At 34.3% G+C, this 23,702-nt stretch overlaps 1 protein-coding gene across 6 annotated transcripts in view; it reads right to left on the bottom strand.

The window, feature by feature from the left end:
- Positions 1–23,702, bottom strand: part of LOC132553731 (talin-1-like) — a 119,971-nt gene that overhangs the window by 67,633 nt on the left and 28,636 nt on the right. For all 6 annotated transcript variants that reach the window (XM_060218257.1, XM_060218392.1, XM_060218181.1 and 3 more), the window contains exon 2: positions 10,686–10,960. In XM_060218257.1, the coding sequence (XP_060074240.1) occupies positions 10,686–10,821 (136 nt within the window). In that variant the 5' untranslated portion in view covers positions 10,822–10,960. The remainder of the gene's footprint in view (positions 1–10,685; positions 10,961–23,702) is intronic.

Genomic DNA, 23,702 nt, shown 5'->3' on the forward strand with positions numbered 1-23,702 from the left:
ACTGAAGTGATAATTGACATTACATCAAGGAACTGAACTGAAGTGATAATTGACTTTACATCAAGGAACTGAACTGAAGTGATTACTGACATTACATCAAGGAACTGAATTGAAGTGATAACTGAAATGAAGTGATAACTGATATTACATCAAGGAACTGAACTGAAGTGATAACTGAAATGAAGTAATAACTGATATTACATCAAAGAACTGAACTGAAGTGATAATGGTTAATTATAACTAAGATTAACAGATCATGTGTTTTACAGGTACTGTGGGCCAGTCAAATGAGTAGCTGCTGTTGTAAAACCTTTCGATGCTTAACCCTTAATCCAGGTTCAAATTCACAACAAATATTTGGTTGTAGTATCTATGTGTTAATCTCATCCTACAAGTTTTTGATAGCTCTACCACTGTGATTTAGGGTTAAACATTAAATAAGGAACGGAACAGGAAGGATGATTTTTGTCCCTGGATTATCTTTGTTATAAAATGGACCAACTTAATGACAAGCAAAAACCTGACATTCCAAACGCTATTACAGACACACTCTCCTATAATCAACATTTCCTTCATGCATCTCCCCTGAAGTTAAACACTTCCAAGATGGCCGTCTCATGGGATGGTCTTATTACACAATACGAAGTGACTAAAGGCCCATCAATACAGGGTAGAATATAGTTTATTGTTCACATCAATACTAACACAGTTTCCAGACTTTGTAATACCAATGTGTACAATATTTCTCAGCGTACTTCCTCGCTACCAGAATTCATTCAATATTTATTTTTTCCAGTAAAGCACTTTAATGTACAATGGTTTTGGTCCTCTTACTCTGCTGTCTCATCCATAATTCATATGTATTTGATACCATGTGTTGAAATTATCAAACTTTTACCTTTATACATGTAATGGTGTAGTCACTTGGGGTATGTTCCTCTCAGTTCTACACTGTCCAACGGCAGTAAACTTTTGTCAATCATAGAGATGATGCAACTCTTTTTTTTTTTAAGTTTGAAATTTCTTTAAGATAGAGAGAGACTTGCATTAAAATCTGAGACTACATGACTGTGAAAATGTCTAAAAATGTCCGTTCTTTTTATCTCATCTGATCTCTTAATGCCACCACCATCAATAATTATTACTTAAATAATCTGTTAATTCCAATTAAATTAATTTTACTACAAATTGTAAAGCAAGTTATTCAAACTTAAAATAATCACTCTTTTTGGCCAGGATGGATGTTGGTGAAGGAAGTAATATTTTGGGCGGAATGCGAGTACCCGATAAAAACCTCTGTAAGAGGGCGGATGATCCCCATACTTTTTCAGATTTGGGGAATAGTTTTTTTATCACATAATTAACCTGTTTTTTTAGGTAATACATTTATGTCATCAATATGATTTTTAGCAGTAAAAGATGTCCCTTATATCCTTAATAACAGGTAGTAAGCTGTTTGTCCCTTATATCATTAATAACAGGTAATAAGCTGTTTGTCCCTTATATCATTAAGAACAGGTAGTAAACTGTTTGTCCCTTATATCATTAATAACAGGTAGTAAACTGTTTGTCCCTTATATCATTAATAACAGGTAGTAAGCTGTTTGTCCCTTATATCATTAATAACAGGTAGTAAGCTGTTTGTCCCTTATATCATTAATAACAGGTAATAAGCTGTTTGTCACTTATATCATTAAGAATAGGTAGTAAGCTGTTTGTCCCTTATATCATTAAGAACAGGTAGTAAGCTGTTTGTCCCTTATATCCTTAATAACAGGTAGTAAGCTGTTTGTCCCTTATATTATTAAGAACAGGTAGTAAGCTGTTTGTCCCTTATATCATTAAGAACCGGTAGTAAGCTGTTTGTCCCTTATGTCATTAATAACCGGTTATAAGCTGTTTGTCCCTTATATCATTGAGAACAGGTAGTAAGCTGTTTGTCCCTTATATCATTAATAACAGGTAATAAGCCGTTTGTCCCTTATATCATTAATAACAGGTAATAAGCTGTTACAGCTACAGGTGTCGCTGCCTTACACTACAACACTAATCAAGCTTTGCAGTCAACAGTTCTGTTGTGGTCGGTTACAGGTTTTCCGTCTCCCTGACTTTTCCTATCACTAGGTGCTGCCTCCCTCACAACAACAGTGTTCAGATAGATGACTTTTTCTTCATGTGAGCAGTAATTATTACTATGATTTCCATTTTTATCTACTGCAAAGGTGTATACAGGTTTTCTGTCCCCATGATTGTCTTTCTATCATTACATGGAGTCTCATAGACAATCATCTGTTTTCTTTACTTTTGTCACGTTAACAATATTATTACTCTCATTTATCTATCATTAAGGTGTGTACTGGTATTTCATCTCTGTGACCTCTTATCACTAGATTTTGTTTCACTGATGTTCATCAATGACAATGTTTGAACTTTTGTGATTTTTGAGGGTAAAATCATTGAAATTGTTAACTAGACTATACTATAAAAAAATATTAAAATATCCTTTCATGACTTCAGCAAAAACTAGGCACTTTTGCTTCAGAATTTTAGTAAAAATTGAATATTTAAACCCCAATAAAAGACAATCCTTCACATTATTTAGAATCAACATGATGATCCTCAAATCCGTCGTCACAGCAACTCTATTTTCATCCTGTTTATCATTACGTTGATTTTCCAACAAAACGACAAAGTTTTCATGTCTCCATTACCCATCAGTCAGGAAACATTGTTGGTAAGCTGTACAAATTATGCATGACCACTCATGAATATTCATGATTTAAAGTAATTATACATCTCCCAAACAAAAATTCTGAGTCTACATCTTAGCTGCTGGTTAACATGTCAATATCAGAGGATAAATCACATCATGGTCTTAAACTTATGCCTGGCCATTACACAAATTATTCATGGTTAAAAAATCTGCAACGTCATCAAAAATATTGACTCAATCTTGTTGTGTCAGATTTTAAAAAGAGCCAGGATTTGTAATGTTAGACACAGTTGACTTGTGGCCATCCAGATAATTTGCTGTATGCCAGATTTTACTGGTTGTGTGGTAAAACATTTGCAGTGTGTAACAGATTTTACTGGTTGTGTGGTAAAACATTTGCAGTGTGTAACAGATTTTACTGGTTCTGTAGTAAAACATTTGCTGTGTGTAACAGATTTTACTGGTTCTGTGGTAAAACATTTACTGTGTGTAACAGATTTTACTGGTTGTGTGGTAAAACATTTGCTGTGTGTAACAGATTTTACTGGTTCTGTGGTAAAACATTTACTGTGTGTAACAGATTTTACTGGTTGTGTGGTAAAACATTTGCTGTGTGTAACAGATTTTACTGGTTGTGTGGTAAAACATTTGCTGTGTGTAACAGATTTTACTGGTTGTGTGGTAAAACATTTACTGTGTGTAACAGATTTTACTGGTTGTGTGGTAAAACATTTGCTGTGTGTAACAGATTTTACTGGTTGTGTGGTAAAACATTTGCTGTGTGTAACAGATTTACTGGTTGTGTGGTAAAACATTTACTGTGTGTAACAGATTTTACTGGTTCTGTAGTAAAACATTTACTGTGTGTAACAGATTTTACTGGTTCTGTAGTAAAACATTTACTGTGTGTAACAGATTTTACTGGTTGTGTGGTAAAACATTTGCTGTGTGTAACAGATTTTACTGGTTCTGTGGTAAAACATTTACTGTGTGTAACAGATTTTACTGGTTGTGTGGTAAAACGCCTAAAACAATAAATGAAGTCAAGAAATCATTCACAAATTAAAACTGCTGAGGGTTGACTGTTCATGTTAGCCATGTGTCTGAATAAATCTACTCTACAACAAAGTCAGAGTACCCATCCCATCCAGTGGTAATGAGACCTATCCTCCATTACAAACCTACCCTATAACAAAGTCAGAGTACCCCTCCCAGCCAGTGATAATGAGACCTATCCTCCATTACAAACCTACCCTATAACAAAGTCAGAGTACCCATCCCAGCCAGTGGTAATGAGACCTATCCTCCATTACAAACCTACCCTATAACAAAGTCAGAGTACCCATCCCAGCCAGTGGTAATGAGTTCTCATCTTCATTCCAAATTTACTCTAAGACTAAATTTAGCATAATCTGACCCTGTCAGCGATGGTAAGATCTCATGTTCACCACTGTACATTTACTCTACATTTATAGTCAGCTAATCCCATCTAAGCCAGTAATGGAAAGATCTGTTTACCACCACACATCTACTCTACATTGTAACAAAATCAGTGTACCCCTTCCAGGTCAGTGATGATGAGATCTGTTCACCATCACAAATTAACTCTGCATTATAGAAAGGAGAGAGTACCCTGTCCTAGCCAGTGATGATGAGAACTGGTCACTAAAGGGACTTTAACTCTATCAATGTAAATACAAACTCATAACTCCATAAAAAGTTTAATATTCATGTCATATTTCTAAATAAACAAACATTGATTTCTACGAAAGACATGTCAGTAATAAATCAGAGTTGTTTGGAAGCCAGGGAAATTACCAGAGGGAAGTTTTTTTTAAGATTGATTAAAATTCACAGACGAAATTAAATTGTTGTCATTTTAGCATTAAATATTTATGGATTGTTTCAGTTAGATTTTGCTGTTTTCTATTAATTCTGAACAAATTACCACAAAAACCAATTGCTATATTTTCATTATGATCATCATTTGGTTACCTAACTCACTAGAAGTGGCTACAACAAAGGTTCTCATTTCGGCACTGATAAATCAGATTCATCCATTTTCTTCAGGTCTATAAATAGATTCTCTTCCAAGTTTGCATTGAAAGACAAATACCAACATACACATAAAGAATGATCCATTTCCATCCATTTCCTTAAATTTTTATGATGAAAACAAAACAGAAAACAGTTGTGAGGTTCATACAGAAATGAAGTGAGACAAATAGAACTATTTTTATATGTTACTTCAGACAGGATGACAGACAGATGAAAACAAAATACATAAAGCCATGTTAAGAGAAACAGTGAATATAGTTGAGGTACAATTACATTTCTGTATCAGATCAACACTAAATTTTATTGTTTCATTCACTAGACAGCTGATCAGACACAGAAACATTAATTCTCCTGACTTTCTAAAATCAAGAACTGTAACACACTTAACTATTTTTTCAATACTTCTGCAGGAGTCTGAACCAGATTTTCTAGATTTTCTGTTCAACACTCTGCAAGGGTCTGAACCAGAAAACTCTAGGTATCCTGTCTGACGGTCTGCAAGGGTCTGAACCAGAAAACCTTAGGTGGCCTATCGGATGGTCTGCAAGGGTCTGAACCAGAAAACCCTAGGTGGCCTATCTGATGGTCTGCAAGGGTCTGAACCAGAAAACCCTAGGTGGCCTATCTGATGGTCTGCAAGGGTCTGAACCAGAAAACTCTAGGTGGCCTATCTGATGGTCTGCATGGGTCTGAACCAAAACTCTAGGTGGCCTATCTGATGGTCTGCATGGGTCTGAACCAGAAAACTCTAGATGGCCTATCTGACGGTCTGCATGGGTCTGAACCAGAAAACTCTAGGTGGCCTATCTGATGGTCTGCAAGGGTCTGAACCAGAAAACTCTAGGTATCCTGTCTGACGGTCTGCAAGGGTCTGAACCAGAAAACCCTAGGTGGCCTATCTGATGGTCTGCAAGGGTCTGAACCAGAAAACCCTAGGTGGCCTATCTGATGGTCTGCAAGGGTCTGAAGCAGAAAACTCTAGGTATCCTGTCTGATGGTCTGCAAGGGTCTGAACCAGAAAACTCTAGGTGGCCTATCTGATGGTCTGCATGGGTCTGAACCAGAAAACTCTAGGTGGCCTATCTGATGGTCTGCATGGGTCTGAACCAGAAAACTCTAGGTGGCCTGTCTGACGGTCTGCATGGGTCTGAACCAGCAAACTCTAGGTGGCCTATCTGATGGTCTGCATGGGTCTGAACCAGAAAACTCACGGTGTCCTGTCTGACGGTCTGCATGGGTCTGAATCTCTAGATTTTCTGTTTGACATTCCACTTGGGTGTGAACCTCTTGGTTTCCAGTCTGATTTTTTGCGTGCAGAAATATGAAAGAAATTCTTCCATACCTAGTCAGTTGAAAGTTGCTGATATTTATCCAGAGTGGCATATCTGTCTTAGCAGAGTGCATTGTGACAATGATGACTGCCTTCCCTGACCCGAAGGTCCCCCCTCTCCCCACCCTCCACCCCTGAGTTATGCTGCACAGAGACCAAGACATAGATGGGGATAATGGCCATCCCCTGGTGGCTGCTAAACAATGATGACATACTGAAGTGAAAGTTAAACTTGTTATCAACAAACCAACACTTTTCAGCTTTGTGTCATTAGCACTTGTTATAGATTTCTGTTTTGGACAAAATTTGCATAAAATTTCGGAAATAGGAATAAATGAAATTAAGTTAAAATTTAAAACATGTCAAGTCATTGTCAAGTCAGTCATAAATGGCTGAAAAAAAAAATTCTAAAAAAGGGAAAAAGAAATTATAACCAGCAAAATATGGCGGCCATTGCTACTGGTCTCGAGATAAACAATCATAATTTCCTAAATTGGTTGTCAAGCTATTGTGACCTTTACACAAAAATGTCAAAACGAAACAGAAAACCCGTCTGCATACCAGATCGGCCAGTATAGGCCACTAAGCCCGCCCTTCTGCATCAGTAGATCTAGTGTTTGATTGGCTGATATCTGTCCCATTAGAGATTTGTCATATTACAACCATTTAGTCAATTATAAAACTATTTTCTCATAGTTTTGATAATGTCAAATCGATGACGACCGATAGAAGTCGGCTATGTGACATTTGCGGTAAACTGAACAGTAAAATGGAAAACAGAAACGGGAAAGCAAAGACTCTCATTGACATGAAAGTTCAAAGTGATTTATAACACAGAGAACCTATGAATTTTTGAGCTCTGAATATCACTGCCTTTCTGGTACTCCTTTGGACAATATGACTACACTAAACTTGCCTGGAACAAAGCAGGCCCTTCTGACACTCTCAGACACACCCACAAAGGAGCAAAATATGGACGTCTCTGATACCTCAGCAGTATATTCATTCTATAAATTCCGGTTACTTTACGATGGTGATCAAAGATGATATAAATGAAATGTTTTTAAATCACACTTTGCACTCAAATATGAAAGTCACATTAACTTGTGAATGGTGATTTACTGAAGGTTGAAACCGTCTCTCACAAATTTTTACCTTAAAACCTCATCATGCTATTTTATATTTTTATTTAAAAATACAACAGAAGTTTGACTGATAATTTACTCATTTGAAATCAGTGCATTACAATATGGAGCCTCTCTCTGAAATCAAAGGGTTGACAAATTAAAGGGGATTTACCAGAGACGACTTTCAAACCCATCATTGTATGTTACAGCACTCTATAATAGGATTTCATACCCATGACAGAAACACATCCCGTATGAATCTGCAGCATGTTTACAACACAAAATTGTGCCATATATCTGCAGCATGTTTACAACACAAAATTGTGCCATATATCTGCAGCACGTTTACAACACAAAATTGTGCCATATATCTGCAGCACGTTTACAACACAAAATTGTGCCATATATCTGCAGCACGTTTACAACACAAAATTGTGCCATATATCTGCAGCACGCTTACAACACAAAATTGTGCCATATATCTTCAGCACGTTTACAACACAAAATTGTGCCATATATCTGCAGCATGCTTACAACACAAAATTGTGCCATATATCTGCAGCATGCTTACAACACAAAATTGTGCCATATATCTGCAGCATGTTTACAACACAAAACTGTGCCATATATCTGCAGCATGTTTACAACACAAAATTGTGCCATATATCTGCAGCATGTTTACAACACAAAATTGTGCCATATATCTGCAGCACGTTTACAACACAAAATTGTGCCATATATCTGCAGCACGTTTACAACACAAAATTGTGCCATATATCTGCAGCACGCTTACAACACAAAATTGTGCCATATATCTTCAGCACGTTTACAACACAAAATTGTGCCATATATCTGCAGCATGCTTACAACACAAAATTGTGCCATATATCTTTAGCACGTTTACAACACAAAATTGTGCCATATATCTGCAGCATGCTTACAACACAAAATTGTGCCATATATCTTCAGCACGTTTACAACACAAAATTGTGCCATATATCTGCAGCATGTTTACAACACAAAATTGTGCCATATATCTTCAGCACGTTTACAACACAAAATTGTGCCATATATCTTCAGCACATTTACAACACAAAATTGTGCCATATATCTGCAGCATGCTTAAAACACAAAATTGCGCCATATATCTGCAGCATGCTTACAACACAAAATTGTGTCATATATCTGCAGCATGCTTAAAACACAAAATTGTGTCATATATCTGCAGCATGCTTACAACACAAAATTGTGCCATATATCTGCAGCATGCTTACAACACAAAATTGTGCCATATATCTTCAGCATGTTTACAACACAAAATTGTGCCATATATCTTCAGCACGTTTACAACACAAAATTGTGCCATATATCTTCAGCACATTTACAACACAAAATTGTGCCATATATCTGCAGCATGCTTAGAACACAAAATTGCGCCATATATCTGCAGCATGCTTACAACACAAAATTGTGTCATATATCTGCAGCATGCTTACAACACAAAATTGTGTCATATATCTGCAGCATGCTTAAAACACAAAATTGTGTCATATATCTGCAGCATGCTTACAACACAAAATTGTGCCATATATCTGCAGCATGCCATATATCTTACAACACAAAATTGTGCCATATATCTGCAGCATGCTTACAACACAAAATTGTGCCATATATCTGCAGCATGCTTACAACACAAAATTGTGCCATATATCTGCAGCATGCTTACAACACAAAATTGTGCCATATATCTTCAGCACGTTTACAACACAAAATTGTGCCATATATCTGCAGCATGCTTACAACACAAAATTGTGCCATATATCTTCAGCACGTTTACAACACAAAATTGTGTCATATATCTGCAGCATGTTTACAACACGAAAATGCACATGGTTACTACAGGGTAGAATTAATTGACAGGGGGATGAAGAGATGGACAGAAGGACAAATTAAACACTTGAGTCCAGTCAGAGTGAGAAGTGTAAAATATTGATATATTGACTATCTTGTCACTAGCTGATACATCTCATATCCATCCCTACCAACAGAAATCCGTGTAACTGACACCGAGTGTCAGTCCCTGAACTTTAAGGACCTAGGTACCTCTGGCGCAAACAATGGATCCAAAATCTATTGCTATCAGGGGTCAAATTAGTTCTCCATACCAACAAAATGATCTCTTATATAGGGGCTAATTGTATTCATTTCTTGTTTCCATTCAAAATTTTCAGTCCCTATGAGACAATTGGAAGTGTGTACAAACATAAAAGTGATAGTTAATTTTCATCAGATCCATGATAGACCTATTGGGAATATGGTAAATATTACATCATTTGTTACACTTGGGAATGTGGTAAGGACTTACACTCACAGTGTGTAATATTGAACATTGTAGTGCCATTTATACTTTGTAACCCTAATATGAGAAGGTGGTATTCATACCACTATAAAGTGAAATATCTCAACTGCTAAGTCATAATTTTTTCATGACATCATAACCATTAACTTTGATACCTTGGAACATTCCAGGAAGATGACAGCTTTAATTTACAAACCAATGACTTTTTATAGTTTTATATTGTTTCTCAGTCGGCACATGAGTGACTTCTGGGTTGGTCCTTTACACATGATGCCTACATCCATGTACAAGTTTGTAGTGCTCTTTTCGATAAAAGGATGACCAGAGTGGTGCTTAATGTCGGTATGTTGATATCAATTTGCGGAGATTTATTGTATGTAATAATTTGATTTTTTTTCATTTTGATGAATATCTTCATCGAGATATGACGCAATCGTTTGGTAGACTGACAGTTGTCTGGGTAAACAACCTGGCATAACAGTCGATTTCTGAGTAATTTTTCACTCTAATAAATGAATATGCTTGGAACTTGTGAAGATTATCATCATTAATCAATGTTTGATACTTATTTTCTGTTAGATAAACATTTCATCTGCAGCCAAGGAGGCATGTTTATTGTGGCGTCTCAAGAGGTTAAGAAGGATATGGAAGCACACATTTGTGACATCTCAAACATCATAAATACCCAATGAATTCAATTATATTGGAGTGTTTTCCAATTTATAAAACAAACCTATAAGTCTGGAGCTAATTTAAATATTGACAAGAAGAATGCCAACCGAATGCAGTACAGTAAAATGTTACATACTACAAGCATGTAGTAATTAAAGGTACATGCTACTTAGCTAATGTACCTGCATGATATAAGAATACTTTTCTGTTGCTTTAGAGTTACCTCCCCTTAAGATACTGTAAACAACTAATAACCATTAGTTCATTAATTTTTTCTGAAAGTTTAAAGACACTTTATGCATCTTTTTCATTCAGGTGTTGCTATGTGTGAACGCTCCATTACTGACACAAAATTCCTGATTAACATGCATTACACCTCTACCAAATCATTTGTCACGTTAATGTATCATGAAATGTACGACTTACTGTTTCCTTGTTGTATTTCCACGAGTTTATCTCGAATGATCTTACAGGCGTCGTATACAAGAGTTGAGGGTTCAAACTGCATCGTCTTGACGACATCGTTGCCCACCACGCTGATCTTCAGCGATAGGGTAGCCATTTCTGATTGATTGACCCGCCTTGTTCTGTTTTAAATGTCGTGTCTGTTTGTAATCTCTTTCCTCTTCCTTTGTTTTGTTGTTCTCTTGATCGTAGATTTCTGTTTTTCTCTCCTGCTCTTGTCTCTGTTGGTGGCACGCCTACAAAATATAATTAAAAAAAACATGATTTTCCAAGATGACATTTCTAAACATATATATACTCTGTAATTTAGAGGCACTAAGGATCTGTCCTAGGAATGACACTATTATCAGGAGCTAAAGGTTTTATAAAAAAAAATAAATGGGAAACCACACTTTTTACATGATATCTTCAACTTACCATACTTTGGGAGACAATTTTTGAGAGTTCACTACTTTTCAGGCCCTCACCGACACCTTTTAATGAGGTCATGATCCCCTAACCAGGACGGGTGCCAGCCATTTACTTTTCCGTTCTGGATGAAATCTTATTATAGACTATGCATGCCTCTGATTTTCTAACCAGGGTGAGATCTCCTCAATAAGCAAGGTGCCAGTCCCACACGTGTCTACCCAGGGTGAGATACCCTAACCACAGAAAGGTGACAGCCCCATATGTGTCTACCCAGGGTGAGATACCCTAACCACTGAAAGGTGCCAGTCCCTCACGTATCTACCCAGGGTGAGATCCCATCACCAAACAAGTTGGCAGCCCCTCACTAGTTGGTTGTTACCTACCAAACTACGAGGAGATCATATCTCACCCCTTTTTTCCACCCAATAAACCATTAAGAATACTCCACACCAAAACGACTGAATATTATTGAAATATAAAATCATTGAATTTTTCCCTGTAGTCTAAATAAGAAAATCAATGTTTGTTATTGATAACAATACAGATCAGAAATTCTTCCCACATACAAAACAAATATTAGAAATCTCTTTTTTTCCTGTAATAAAGATTTTGTTTATAGACACCACACAGAGAAAATCAAATCACTACAAATATCAATTCTGCTACTGAAACATTTTTTGTCGTTTCAGAAGAAATAGAAATTTGAGTTTTGCTGAGATTGCAATTTGAAAATAAAATTTAAGTTTTAAGTTTTCATTGAACTAATATGCTGCAATGTTTTCAGGAGACAGGGAAACAATGTAATGAAAATGGGAGTATTTCGTTTAAATAAATAAAAAAATTAATTTTAAATCCAAACACTGTATCCATTCTAATTGAGGCCATGATATCAAATCCACACTTGAATTCATCCAGAGAATGTAACCATCCCATATTTGGCTATACATGTGGCTATTTTTGAGGGATTTTCATTTTCACTGCCTTTGAGGATAAATAAAAATTGTGAAAAGTGATATATTTTAAATAAAAATTTGTAAAAAACAAAAAAACAATTTTCGTTCTGCAACTTCACCCAAAAATAATCTTTTTCGCATCAATATTTTTGAAAAATTGCTGAAATAATGAACCATTGTAAAACACAAGCTGAACAGTAGCACTACCATTTGTTGTATTCCTAGCAATGTCTGTGATGTGGTTATTTATAGCAATATTTACAACAAGACCTAAGGTTCCATTTTCATCAGAATTATTTTATCATTCTATGTATATGATGTCTTCTGTATGCAGAATCACATTATCTCCGTCGATTATGTCACAACTGACCACTAACTTCAGCCGTTGCTTTGAGGAAATCAATTTGAAACTTGGACATCCATCAGAACTGGAGAAGGAAAAGAATGTAATCAAGGGATGTTGTCATCAATAACACTGGACTGACTGTGATCCATCAGGATAGAATTTCTAAAAACTATCATTAACTACTGCACTAATGCTGTGTTTGATATCAAACCTGAGGAGTATCAAACTGGTATGTTTTAGTGCTAATCCTCCACATGTTGACATTGATTGTGGTCACTATTTAATTAACCTAACAAAGTCCCTTCTTAATAAATCAACACTTTTATCTGCCAGCAGCCCTTGCTTAGCAAACCTAAATACTAGAGGAAAGACAATACTGACTTATCAACAGAATCTTAATTAAAACTCAAATTTGATGAAACTTGGGTGAAAATATGACCAACAGAAAGATTTAAATGTAGACCAGAAAAAGTACAAGGGCAATAATTCCATGGTGTCTCTTGCTTTGTTGATGACATCCACCATGTAAAGTTTGACACAGCCATGCTGATGGAATTTGGACATTTCTTTCGAATTTACTATTATTATTACGGTAAGTAAATTCATATAGAAAGTGGTTTTATTTACAAGTCTTTTCTACAATCCTTTGAACTGAACTCAATACGCTCGAGGCAATACAAGATAATCAGTGTACTTTTAGTGTACAGCTTTCAGCTTCAGGACAGAAACAGGACTTGCCCTGTAATTGTTTTTTGAACATTTTTCATCACCTCTGAAGTACTGTTGATTTCTACATCAGCTGTGCAGTACAGTATACCTAGTTCTGTCCGTGTCGAGATTTCTACATCAGCTCTGTAGTACTGTATACCTAGTTCTGTCCGTGTCGAGATTTCTACATCAGCTCTGTAGTACTGTATACCTAGTTCTGTCCGTGTCGAGATTTCTACATCAGCTCTGTAGTACTGTATACCTAGTTCTGTCCGTGTCGAGATTTCTACATCAGCTCTGTAGTACTGTATACCTAGTTCTGTTCGTGTCGAGATTTCTACATCAGCTCTATAGTACAGTATACCTAGTTCTCTCCGTGTCGAAATTTCTACATCAGCTCTGTAGTACTGTATACCTAGTTCTGTCCGTGTCGAGATTTCTACATCAACTCTGTAGTACTGTATACCTAGTTCTGTCTGTGTCGAGATTTTTACATCAGCTCTATAGTACAGTATACCTAGTTCTGTCCGTGTCGAGATTTCTACATCAGCTCTGTAGTACTGTATACCTAGTTCTGTCTGTGTCGAGATTTCTACATCAGCTCTGTAGTACTGTATACCTAGTTCTGTCTGTGTCGAGATTTCTACATCAACTCTGTAGTACTGTATACCTAGTTCTGTCTGTGTCGAGATTTCTACATCAACTTTATAGTACTGTATGCCTAGTCAAGATTTCTCCAGCTCTTCTTTCATATTTGCTGAATTAAAACCAATCCTTATAATTATAGTGTACATAATAATTGACTTTATTGACCAAGATAGTACTGGTAATTCAATCAGGAATATGGCTATCAAAATCCTGTCACTAAATAATATCAGTATTTAGTGACAACAGTTTCAATTGATCCTTCTACTCTCTTTCCTACACCAACAGATGTACAATGTCCCATAGTCTGTGGGGCTTACACTGAAAAAGATTATCTTCTCCAAACCAACAGATGTACAATGTCCCATAGTCTGTGGGGCTTACACTGAAAAAGATTATCTTCTCCAAACCAACAGATGTACAATGTCCCATAGTCTGTGGGGCTTACACTGAAAAAGATTATCTTCCTCACACCAACAGATGTACAATGTCCCATAGTCTGTGGGGCTTACACTGAAAAAGATTATCTTCCTCACACCAACAGATGTACAATGTCCCATAGTCTGTTGGGCTTACACTGAAAAAGATTATCTTCTCCAAACCAACAGATGTACAATGTCCCATAGTCTGTTGGGCTTACACTGAAAAAGATTATCTTCTCCAAACCAACAGATGTACAATGTCCCATAGTCTGTGGGGCTTATACTGAAAAAGATTATCTTCTCCACACAAACAGATGTACTATGTCCAAAGCTATGTGGGCTGTGGCTTATATAGGAAAATATTCTCTTTCCCACATCAACAGATATATAATGTCACATAACCTGAGGGGCTTACACAGAAAAAGATTCTCTTTCTCACATACATGGGGAAAGAATCTCTTTCCCAAATGAAGAGATATACCATGTCTGATGTTCTGTGGTGCTCACACGGGAAAAGAGGAGAAAAAAGTGGGGAAAATAGGGGTAATTAAGCGAAAGAAATACCCAATAATTATTTCATAACACAAAGTCATTCACGGCCAAAAGGTCATTCTTCTCCCAAATTCTCTTGTCAGATCTTATTTTTTATCTTTTTGATATCATTTTAATCAGCATTAACTATAATCATTTTGGTTATGAAAATATTGCTAACATCACAAAGGAAAAAAAAACCAAAATTATCACATAGCATCAATGTTTTTTTTTTTCCATTTGAAAATGAGTGATTGATTTTAACTAGCTATCTTTGTTTAAAACATGAACAATAGAAATGAATTCAGTGAATTTAAAGGTGACAGAGTTGAAGTAATCTTGAAAAGCATTTTTCCTTTAGGAAATTTTGCTCAGCCCTCACCAAATATCCACAGAGACTAAAGCTCCATTTTAGTGTGATGGCTTTTAAAGTGATGAACAGATTGGGCAGGTTTTTCAGGGCATGTTTAATTTGTTATCGTCTCATAACAGCAAGGACTGTTTATCTTTAACTGATGTCATTTTCAGTCAATCAATGCTGTGCTTTCCTGGTAATTACTGTCTAATGATAATGTTGCCTTGTCAACTTCATGCCTGAAAATATACTTAAAAATATAACTCTGAGGGGATGTCAGAATTTGGTTCCTGGTAGTGACCTCTATTTGTGACTGACCTCTTTATAAATTATCAGAAAATGATTAATTATCATTTGTTTATATTAATAGACTAGAAAAGCATCTTTTCAGACATAATATCACAGCATTTCTATATAAAGTTAAAGTTTCAAAAGTTAAAGTTAAAGTATAGTTTTTAAACTTTTTTTGTTTGCTTTACTTATTCATTATTCATCATACCTATTTACAATTTATCATGTCTATTAAGTATTTATCATATTCATTTACAATTTATCATATATATTCACTATTTATCATATTCATTTACAATTTATCATATTTATTTAAGTATTTATCATATTCATTTATAATTTATCATATTCATTTACAATTCATCATATATATTCACTATTTATCATATTCATTTACAATTTATCATATTTATTCACTATTTATCATATTTATCATATTCATTTATAATTTATCATATTTATTCACTATTTATCAATCATATTTATTCACTATTTATCATATTTATCATACTTATTTACAATTTATATTTATCATATTTATCATATTTATCATACTTATTTACAATTTATCATATTTATTCACTATTTATCATATTTATCATACTTATTTACAATCTATCATATTTATTCACTATTTATCATATTTATCATACTTATTTACAATTTATCATATTCATTCACTATTTCTCTTATTTTTTCACTATTTATCATACTTATTAACTATTCATGGTATTTATTCACTATTTATCATTTTTTATCTTATTCATTCCCTGTTTATTTTATTAATTCAATATTTATCATATCTTTCAAAAATATATCATAATTATTCTATATTTATCACACTTATTAACTATTTCTTTTTTACTCTATACATAGAGGACTTTTTTAAACGTCCTTAGTCTTTTTAGATTGGAATTATCTCAGAACAGAGATATATCTTATTTTTTCTTTTTCAATTTCTCTCAAATGACAATGAAATTTCCATTATTTAATGAAAATCTCCTGTCAATATCAAACACTTTTTTCAATGTTTTTTTCACTAATTTCTAATTTTCTCTCAAACATGTTTTCAAAGACTGACAAATGAAACGCCAGGCGTTGATGAATTGTTTCTCTGTCGCGACACATGCACACTTAAAAGATCGTGAAATGCACTCGAAAATTGAGTGCCTCTGAATGCAAAGGACACACATGTGAAAATCAATACAAATATATTTAGCTGAAGATGTTACAGCTAGATTTTCCGTCATAATTACGTTTGTAGAAACAACGATAATCCAGTTAGATGTAAGGTTTGTTTTTAGTGGCCATAGAATGCCAGCTAATGATTGGTTGAGTAACACAACATTACGACCTGAGAGGTTGTTTTAGTACACCACCCCATAACACGTGCAAGTATTTCTCTACGATATCAATGAAGAGTTGTAGATTTAAGACAATAAGATACAATCTGTCCTTAAATCCTAAAAACAAACTCGCCTTCTTCCTCTCTCATTTTTTCCAGTGGCATTCAGACTTATATTGATCATCTAAACAGGAAAATATGAAATTACGAAATTAAATGTTTATTCAAAATTAGAAAGCTAATTTTAAATAATTGTTCTTTCGCACTTGTAACAAGGTCTAGATATTCAGGTTTTACAAATCTACCAATTGAATACACCCTAATTATGATATCCTCGACTTTTCATATTAATTTCCCTTATCAGTCACACTTATGGACAATTTGACAACAGATTGTTGTATCGTTTTTTTTTCACTCCAATAAATTAAACTGAAAAAATGCTTCAAACCTGCATCTAACCTGTTGGAACCCTCATCAACAGATCCAATCCTATAATTCAATAGTATGCTACCTGTATGCTATCTTACTAAGACACATCAAGGACTTAAGGATGTATGCTACCTTACTGTGACACATCAAGGACTTAAGGATGTATGCTACCTTACTGAGACACATCAAGGACTTAAGGATGTATGCTACCTTACCATGACACATTAAGGACTTGCAGATGTATTCTACCTTACTGTGACGTGGAGACTTAAGATTGTAAACCATTTTACAGAACACTGAAAATTAAAGAGGTATGGGACCATACGGTGAATTGCAGACTTAAAGAGGTATAAAATGATGTGCATACATAACTTAAACAGTGTAACACTGAACACATTTTATGACTCTGGCTAATATTACACAAACCTGGAGAATCCAACAAGAATGAAAATTTTAAGACAAACTGGCAACTGTGATTTTTTAAATGATATCAACTTATAATCAAACCTGAAAACTCCTTTATGAATCATAACTGTGCTAAAAAGAAAGACACCTAATGGAAAATTTAGAAAGAGTTTATACATTATACAAAAATGCTTTTAAGAACATGTCCCTGAAAATGTGAAAATTCCAGACTCTACACAACATCCCCATCCTAACCAGTCAATAAATTTTGTTTATAAACATCCCATCTCCACATGAAACACCATTATTTCCTACCATAACAAACTACATAACATATAGTTAAAACATGAATACAGGCATTCTGTCCCACACAAAAAATACACTACATTAAATCACACACAAAAAAAATGTACACAATTCCAGAAATATTTACCTCGGCACATAGCGGTGTTGGGGCGGAGAACACATGCTGGCCTATTATTCCCAGTGTCCCGCACTAGTGTCACCATTAGCTTCACTACACAGTGACAATCAATGCTCTGGCTATCGTGTTCTCACCATCAACCACTGGATATGTTACCAAGTACTGTTCTGTAGCTTTGGAGCACAGCAAAAAAAGCACTAGGGCTGAGATAATTAGCATTCTTGTACTTCAGAATTCTGCTCCATTCATTTTATATGTCATATATCAACTTTGGTCACAAAAAAAGTGATGTTTGATCCACTGTCATATTAAACTGATAAAATGTTGAAATTACTTCAGTAGTGCAGAAAAATGGCAGAGAAATTTAAGATATGCTATAATAGCCACATCTAAAAAAGGTAGGTTGATTTTTCAGTTTTTACTAAAAGTCACAAAAAAATAGCATCTTGATTTTTCAGACATGTTAAAAATGTCAAGCAGAAAAACAGCAGTATTCAGTAGATATTTAAGAAAAGTGACATTTTATCCAGTTAAATGCGTGAAACTGCATCCGTCCAAACAGAGAGTTAAAATCTGTACAGTCCTGATTGGTTAGCTTTGAAGTTCACATAGAAAACTTGTGTAACAGATGTCATAAGGAAATGTATTAACCCATACATATAAATATTCACATAATTACGTTTATTTTCAGTACTTAAAGGTCAAGAGTTTTCAGAGCAAAATCAGTTATTTACAAAAAGTTTATCTGATATTTTTCAGTAATTTTCCAACCACTAAAAAATATTTCCGTTGTTGATGGCAATATCTAAAGCTTTTCTACAATTCCCAAAATGTGAATATTTATGAGCATTTCACATGTGATCATCAAACTGCTTTCAGAACATATGTACTATCAGCCATCCAATCAAACTCACCAATCCACTATTTGTAGTCTCTACTTTTGAGAATCGCCTAGCACCCAAAGGTCATACATTTATGTATAGACTAAACTCAGACTAGACTCAGGACTGATGTACTATACACAAAGGCAACTGTACCTCTGACTTTTCCACCAATTCTTAGAATATATATATTTCAAAAAATAATCACTACTAAAGATTTGTTTGTAACTATAGCAACCATGCTAACAAAGACTTGCAACATTGACTTGTCCCCTTTACAAACTGAAGTTTCCACCCTCATTCCTGGAGTTTGCCTGAATATTCCATCCAATCAAATTGTGTCTAAGCCCTTTGAAATCCCGAAACATGTATACACTACGCTGAAACTGCCTGTCCTGAAAACCAGACCTGACCTTATTTGTCCTGTTTATGAATGAGTTTATTTACATATATATTATATAAATACATGATTCTACATCGAATCCATCATAATGTTCAGGAGGGAATCAATTAAAAGGTATTACCATATATATTCCTCTTCATCTCAACCTAACAAATCAATTGCAGTTTAACTTTGCAAATCCAACTTTGAAAGAATAATGATAATAGTTATATTTTTGCTGCAAATGGACAGAAAACACCAAGCTTTGAGTTCTCTAAAAGACTTAAGGAACGATAAGTAGGGTACAGGACCATTCATTGTCAACTGTCCTTAGCAGGACACACAATCCAGAAAATCACACATGAAATTAAATACAAATAAGGCCACAAAAAGAACCCACAGACACCCTGCAATTTCAGCTTTCAACAAATGTTTCATGTTCTGTAGGCATTTAGACTTTCAGGAAAAGATCGAAACTGCATCTCATTACCAACAGCTAGCCATCTGTCATACCAGCTATGTAGTACAGACATATAACATCTATTATGTGCCATTGTGTTTTAGGCAAATTGCTTCAATTTATTGATGAATTCCTATGATAAATGGTTGAAAATATTTCCGGGTTTCTGTTGTAAGATTTCTTGATTTCTGCGTTAAATCAGGTTTAAAGAATTTGCATGTTAATTTATGTGTTAAATGGTTTACAAGATTTTCAAATTTCTGTTGTAAACAGTAAAAGATATCTGGGTTTTTGTAGTAAAAGTAAAAAATTTCTGAAATTCTGTGGTAAAGCCTTCCAAAGATTTCTGTTTCATCCAAACCTTAACATCATTTTTCTTAAAAGTTTTAAAGAAAACAGTAAAAAATTGCAGTAAAGATTAGCACTGTCTATCTGACTTATCAACAATTTTGATATTTTTTTATGTAATGTTTAACCTTTAAAGCCTGTTTGCTTATTCTTATCATTTGTGAGAAAACAAGAATAATTTTGTTCGAACCAAGTTAGAAAAAATTAACATTTGTCAAATAAGCCAAGATACCATCAATTTACTGTACATCCAGAGTCATGTTTACAGAGCTCTACAAAAAATCATCCCAAACAAGAAATTCATCAGATTCTTTTACGAAATTATTCATGAAATACTATCCATGTCGGCCATTTCACAATCCCGATAAATCCTGTCCGCCATTCCAACAAAAACCAGAGTCGGTTTTATCTGATTGTCGATGGCCAAATCCTAGACTTTTTTTATATGAATGTATGAATATGGATGTTGTGGACTTAGAGTCGGACATGGAATGCGTATGAAATTGACAAAGTGAAAAGTCCAATTGGTTATTGTGGTTCTAACACAGCATAAGAATGCTAGATTGTATATTAAATATGACTTCGTTTGATTGTAAAATTAAGTATGGATTGAATGACTTGTAGATCTTCTTTAATTTGGTTGCATAATTTCATAATCATTTTTTACAAGGTAACAAGTAAACGATGTCACAATATCTGGACAGCAAATCAAGATCAATTTTATTCAAAATCAAAATTTACGTATACAAAACCTTGAAAATTTTACCAGGGCATGCAAGCAACTTACTAAAAAGAAAAAAGAAAGGAAAAATGTATTGAGAAAAAAAAAAATATCAGCCACATTATTGTTAAGATTTGGAACTGGGACACTGTATGGTTGCCACGCCAACAGAATCTTTCATTGTAGGTTGGTGATCGGACGAAACAATGGACAACACACAAATCCCATGGGGAGAAGACTTCCAGTTTCACTGAATGTGAAGGAAGACCAAAACTCGAAATTCCCAGATTTCCGATCATAGTAAACGTCTAATTTCCATAACTATAATCCTACTGCTGCGACAAAGCAGTCCCTTATGATGCATCGTTCAACATAGTCCCCATGGGTTTTCTTTCATTTGATTATTGTCATATTTCTCCATTCCGTCTTTTGATGTGCGGCCTTTTTCTGAATGGTAAAGTGGTCTCCATACCATTTGATGACGAAGGAAATGAGACTAGGCTACTCAGCTAGGAAGATTATGATCGTGGACCTTACAGAGAATTACAAATAGAGATAGTTATAGGCAGAATATTCCAAACAATTGCATTGCATCATTTTAACACTGTCTGCTTCAGTGGAAGTCTTGCTATAGTGAGTTGTGATTTTTAAATTGTCATAAAAATACTGTTAGACTATTAGCTGTGATATTTGATGGTGATAATACAGAACTTCCTGTGGTCTACATTAAACCATTCCGCCATTAAATCTGTCTACAGGTTTAATAGATGTTTTATTTCCAAGTCTCTCAACATATATATTAACAAATAAACTTTTCTCATGCTAACATACTGTACAGTTGTTTCAATTAGTTTTTCCAAATAAATATGGCCTTGCGTCATGTTTCAGTGTTTTCTTTCTTTCTTTTTTTTCAAATTATTTCAATTTACGAATAAATATTTACATATCAATCATGATTTCCACATATAGTTGAGGAAAATTTGATGAAAGTCTTTGCTAAATAAATAGGAAATATCCTCCATAAAATTGAATGTTTAAACATAAAACATAAAAATCAACAATATTTTCAATAAATTTCAACTTGTTTTCAAAAGAAACATTCATTTTCAACAATATTTCAACATTGAATGTCTTTAGAATAATTCATGGACGTATGGTTCAACAACTTTAAATATATCAAAATTTGGAAAAACACCATGAAAATGTAAACCATTGAAAATAAAATTAATCGCAAAATTTGTGTAAATGTTGAATAATACAAAAAATCGTACCTTAATAACTACAAAATATTCTACCACCAAAAATCATATATATTTAAAAAAATAAAAATCTACTTATATAAACATGAAATACAGAGTGTTTCTCCCTCATCTGATCCTAAACATTGAATGTTTGATCTCTAGTTTCAGCTTCATATGGCAAGTACCAATATCACTGCTATTTAATGGCAGTCCTCTAGCCATTTTATAAATGCTTTGAAAACAATGAGAGTGAAATTACAGATCATAAGCCTAATCGTGATCAATTTAGCTCGAGTTATTGAAATAAATACTGGTAAATTAGTGGCATTTAGGACAGGCCTTGATGTAGTAATGAAATAATTCCCCTTCCAAGCATATTGTGATCCATCATCCGTGAAGAGGACTCTAGTGGCAGCCAGCAGCCCTTCGATACAGTCTTCCATCTCCAAACCAACCCTCCCACTTTTTATTTATGCATGAGACTCATACTGCTGGCATTTACATCACAGAAGTATTGTACCCTTGTTTTCCGTATATAGTGTGTCAATCGTCTCTAGTTATACTGGTGAACTTATCCAGTTGGCATTTGTACTGAATTTCAAACACTAGGATTTTACTATCAATTTAACACTTCATTAATGTGTAATAGTTTTCTACAACGATATGATCCAGCATAATCTAAGTTATTATTGATGTAGCTAAAAGAGCACATTAACATAATAAAGTATGTTGTGATCAGTATTGTGTCCTCAATGCATATTGTATGATATTTCCTAATATGGTATTGTGTGATATTTCCAAATATGGTATAATGTGATACTTGCCCATGATATATTACCTAAAATTTACCTAATATAGTATCATGTGATATTTTTTTATTAAAGCGTTATGTGATGGTTTTCTGTGATAGTTACCAAATATGGTATTATGTGATATATTCCTAATATGGTATTATAAGATATTTTCACAACATGGTATTATGGGATATTTCCTATGATGGTATATATTGCGATATATGTAATATATGTCACACAAAACACAGAAGCTAGACAACTGTCCCTAGAGACTTTCTTTTAAAGCCCAATGTTAATCTTCCATATAAGGCCATGTTTTCTGATGTGATTTCCCAAGAGTCTTCAGATAACACGAGGTCAAATGTTACTGGCACTTTTACTAAAAGGACTAATTGGAAAATGAACAATTAAGTCAGGCGACAGAAATGGAGATTTTTCTTTTAAACTTCTTAACTTATTTAGCCACGAACCACAATGAATTGAGAAAAAAAATCCCTTTAGTGAAAAGTAATTAAGTTTTCTAATATACAATCATACCCTTTTTGAAATCATTAAATGCACACTAAATTTGTTGGAAAAAATTAATTGACTAAGAGAATAACATACCTAGAACTGACAGAGAACTTACGCACATTTTACCCAGAAATTCTGACACCTTCAGTTAAGCACATTTCAACCCAGACACTCCAACAGCAATGGGAAAGCAACACCGTAGCTCACTTCTACTCGTTAAGGAGAAAAAAAACTGATCGGCTCCAATAATGCTAAAATTGCATGATCAAAATCTTCAATAACAAATCCTTTCTGAATATCTCTTTATACAAAATCTTTATTGTATGTAAAACAAAATTTGTTAAGAACATCATCGATTTCCTACTCGTCTGTT

The sequence above is a fragment of the Ylistrum balloti genome, unplaced genomic scaffold (genome assembly GCF_031769215.1).
Source record: "Ylistrum balloti isolate Yb309-2 unplaced genomic scaffold, AGI_CSIRO_Ybal_v1 Utg369564, whole genome shotgun sequence".
In the NCBI taxonomy this organism is placed as follows: domain Eukaryota; kingdom Metazoa; phylum Mollusca; class Bivalvia; order Pectinida; family Pectinidae; genus Ylistrum; species Ylistrum balloti.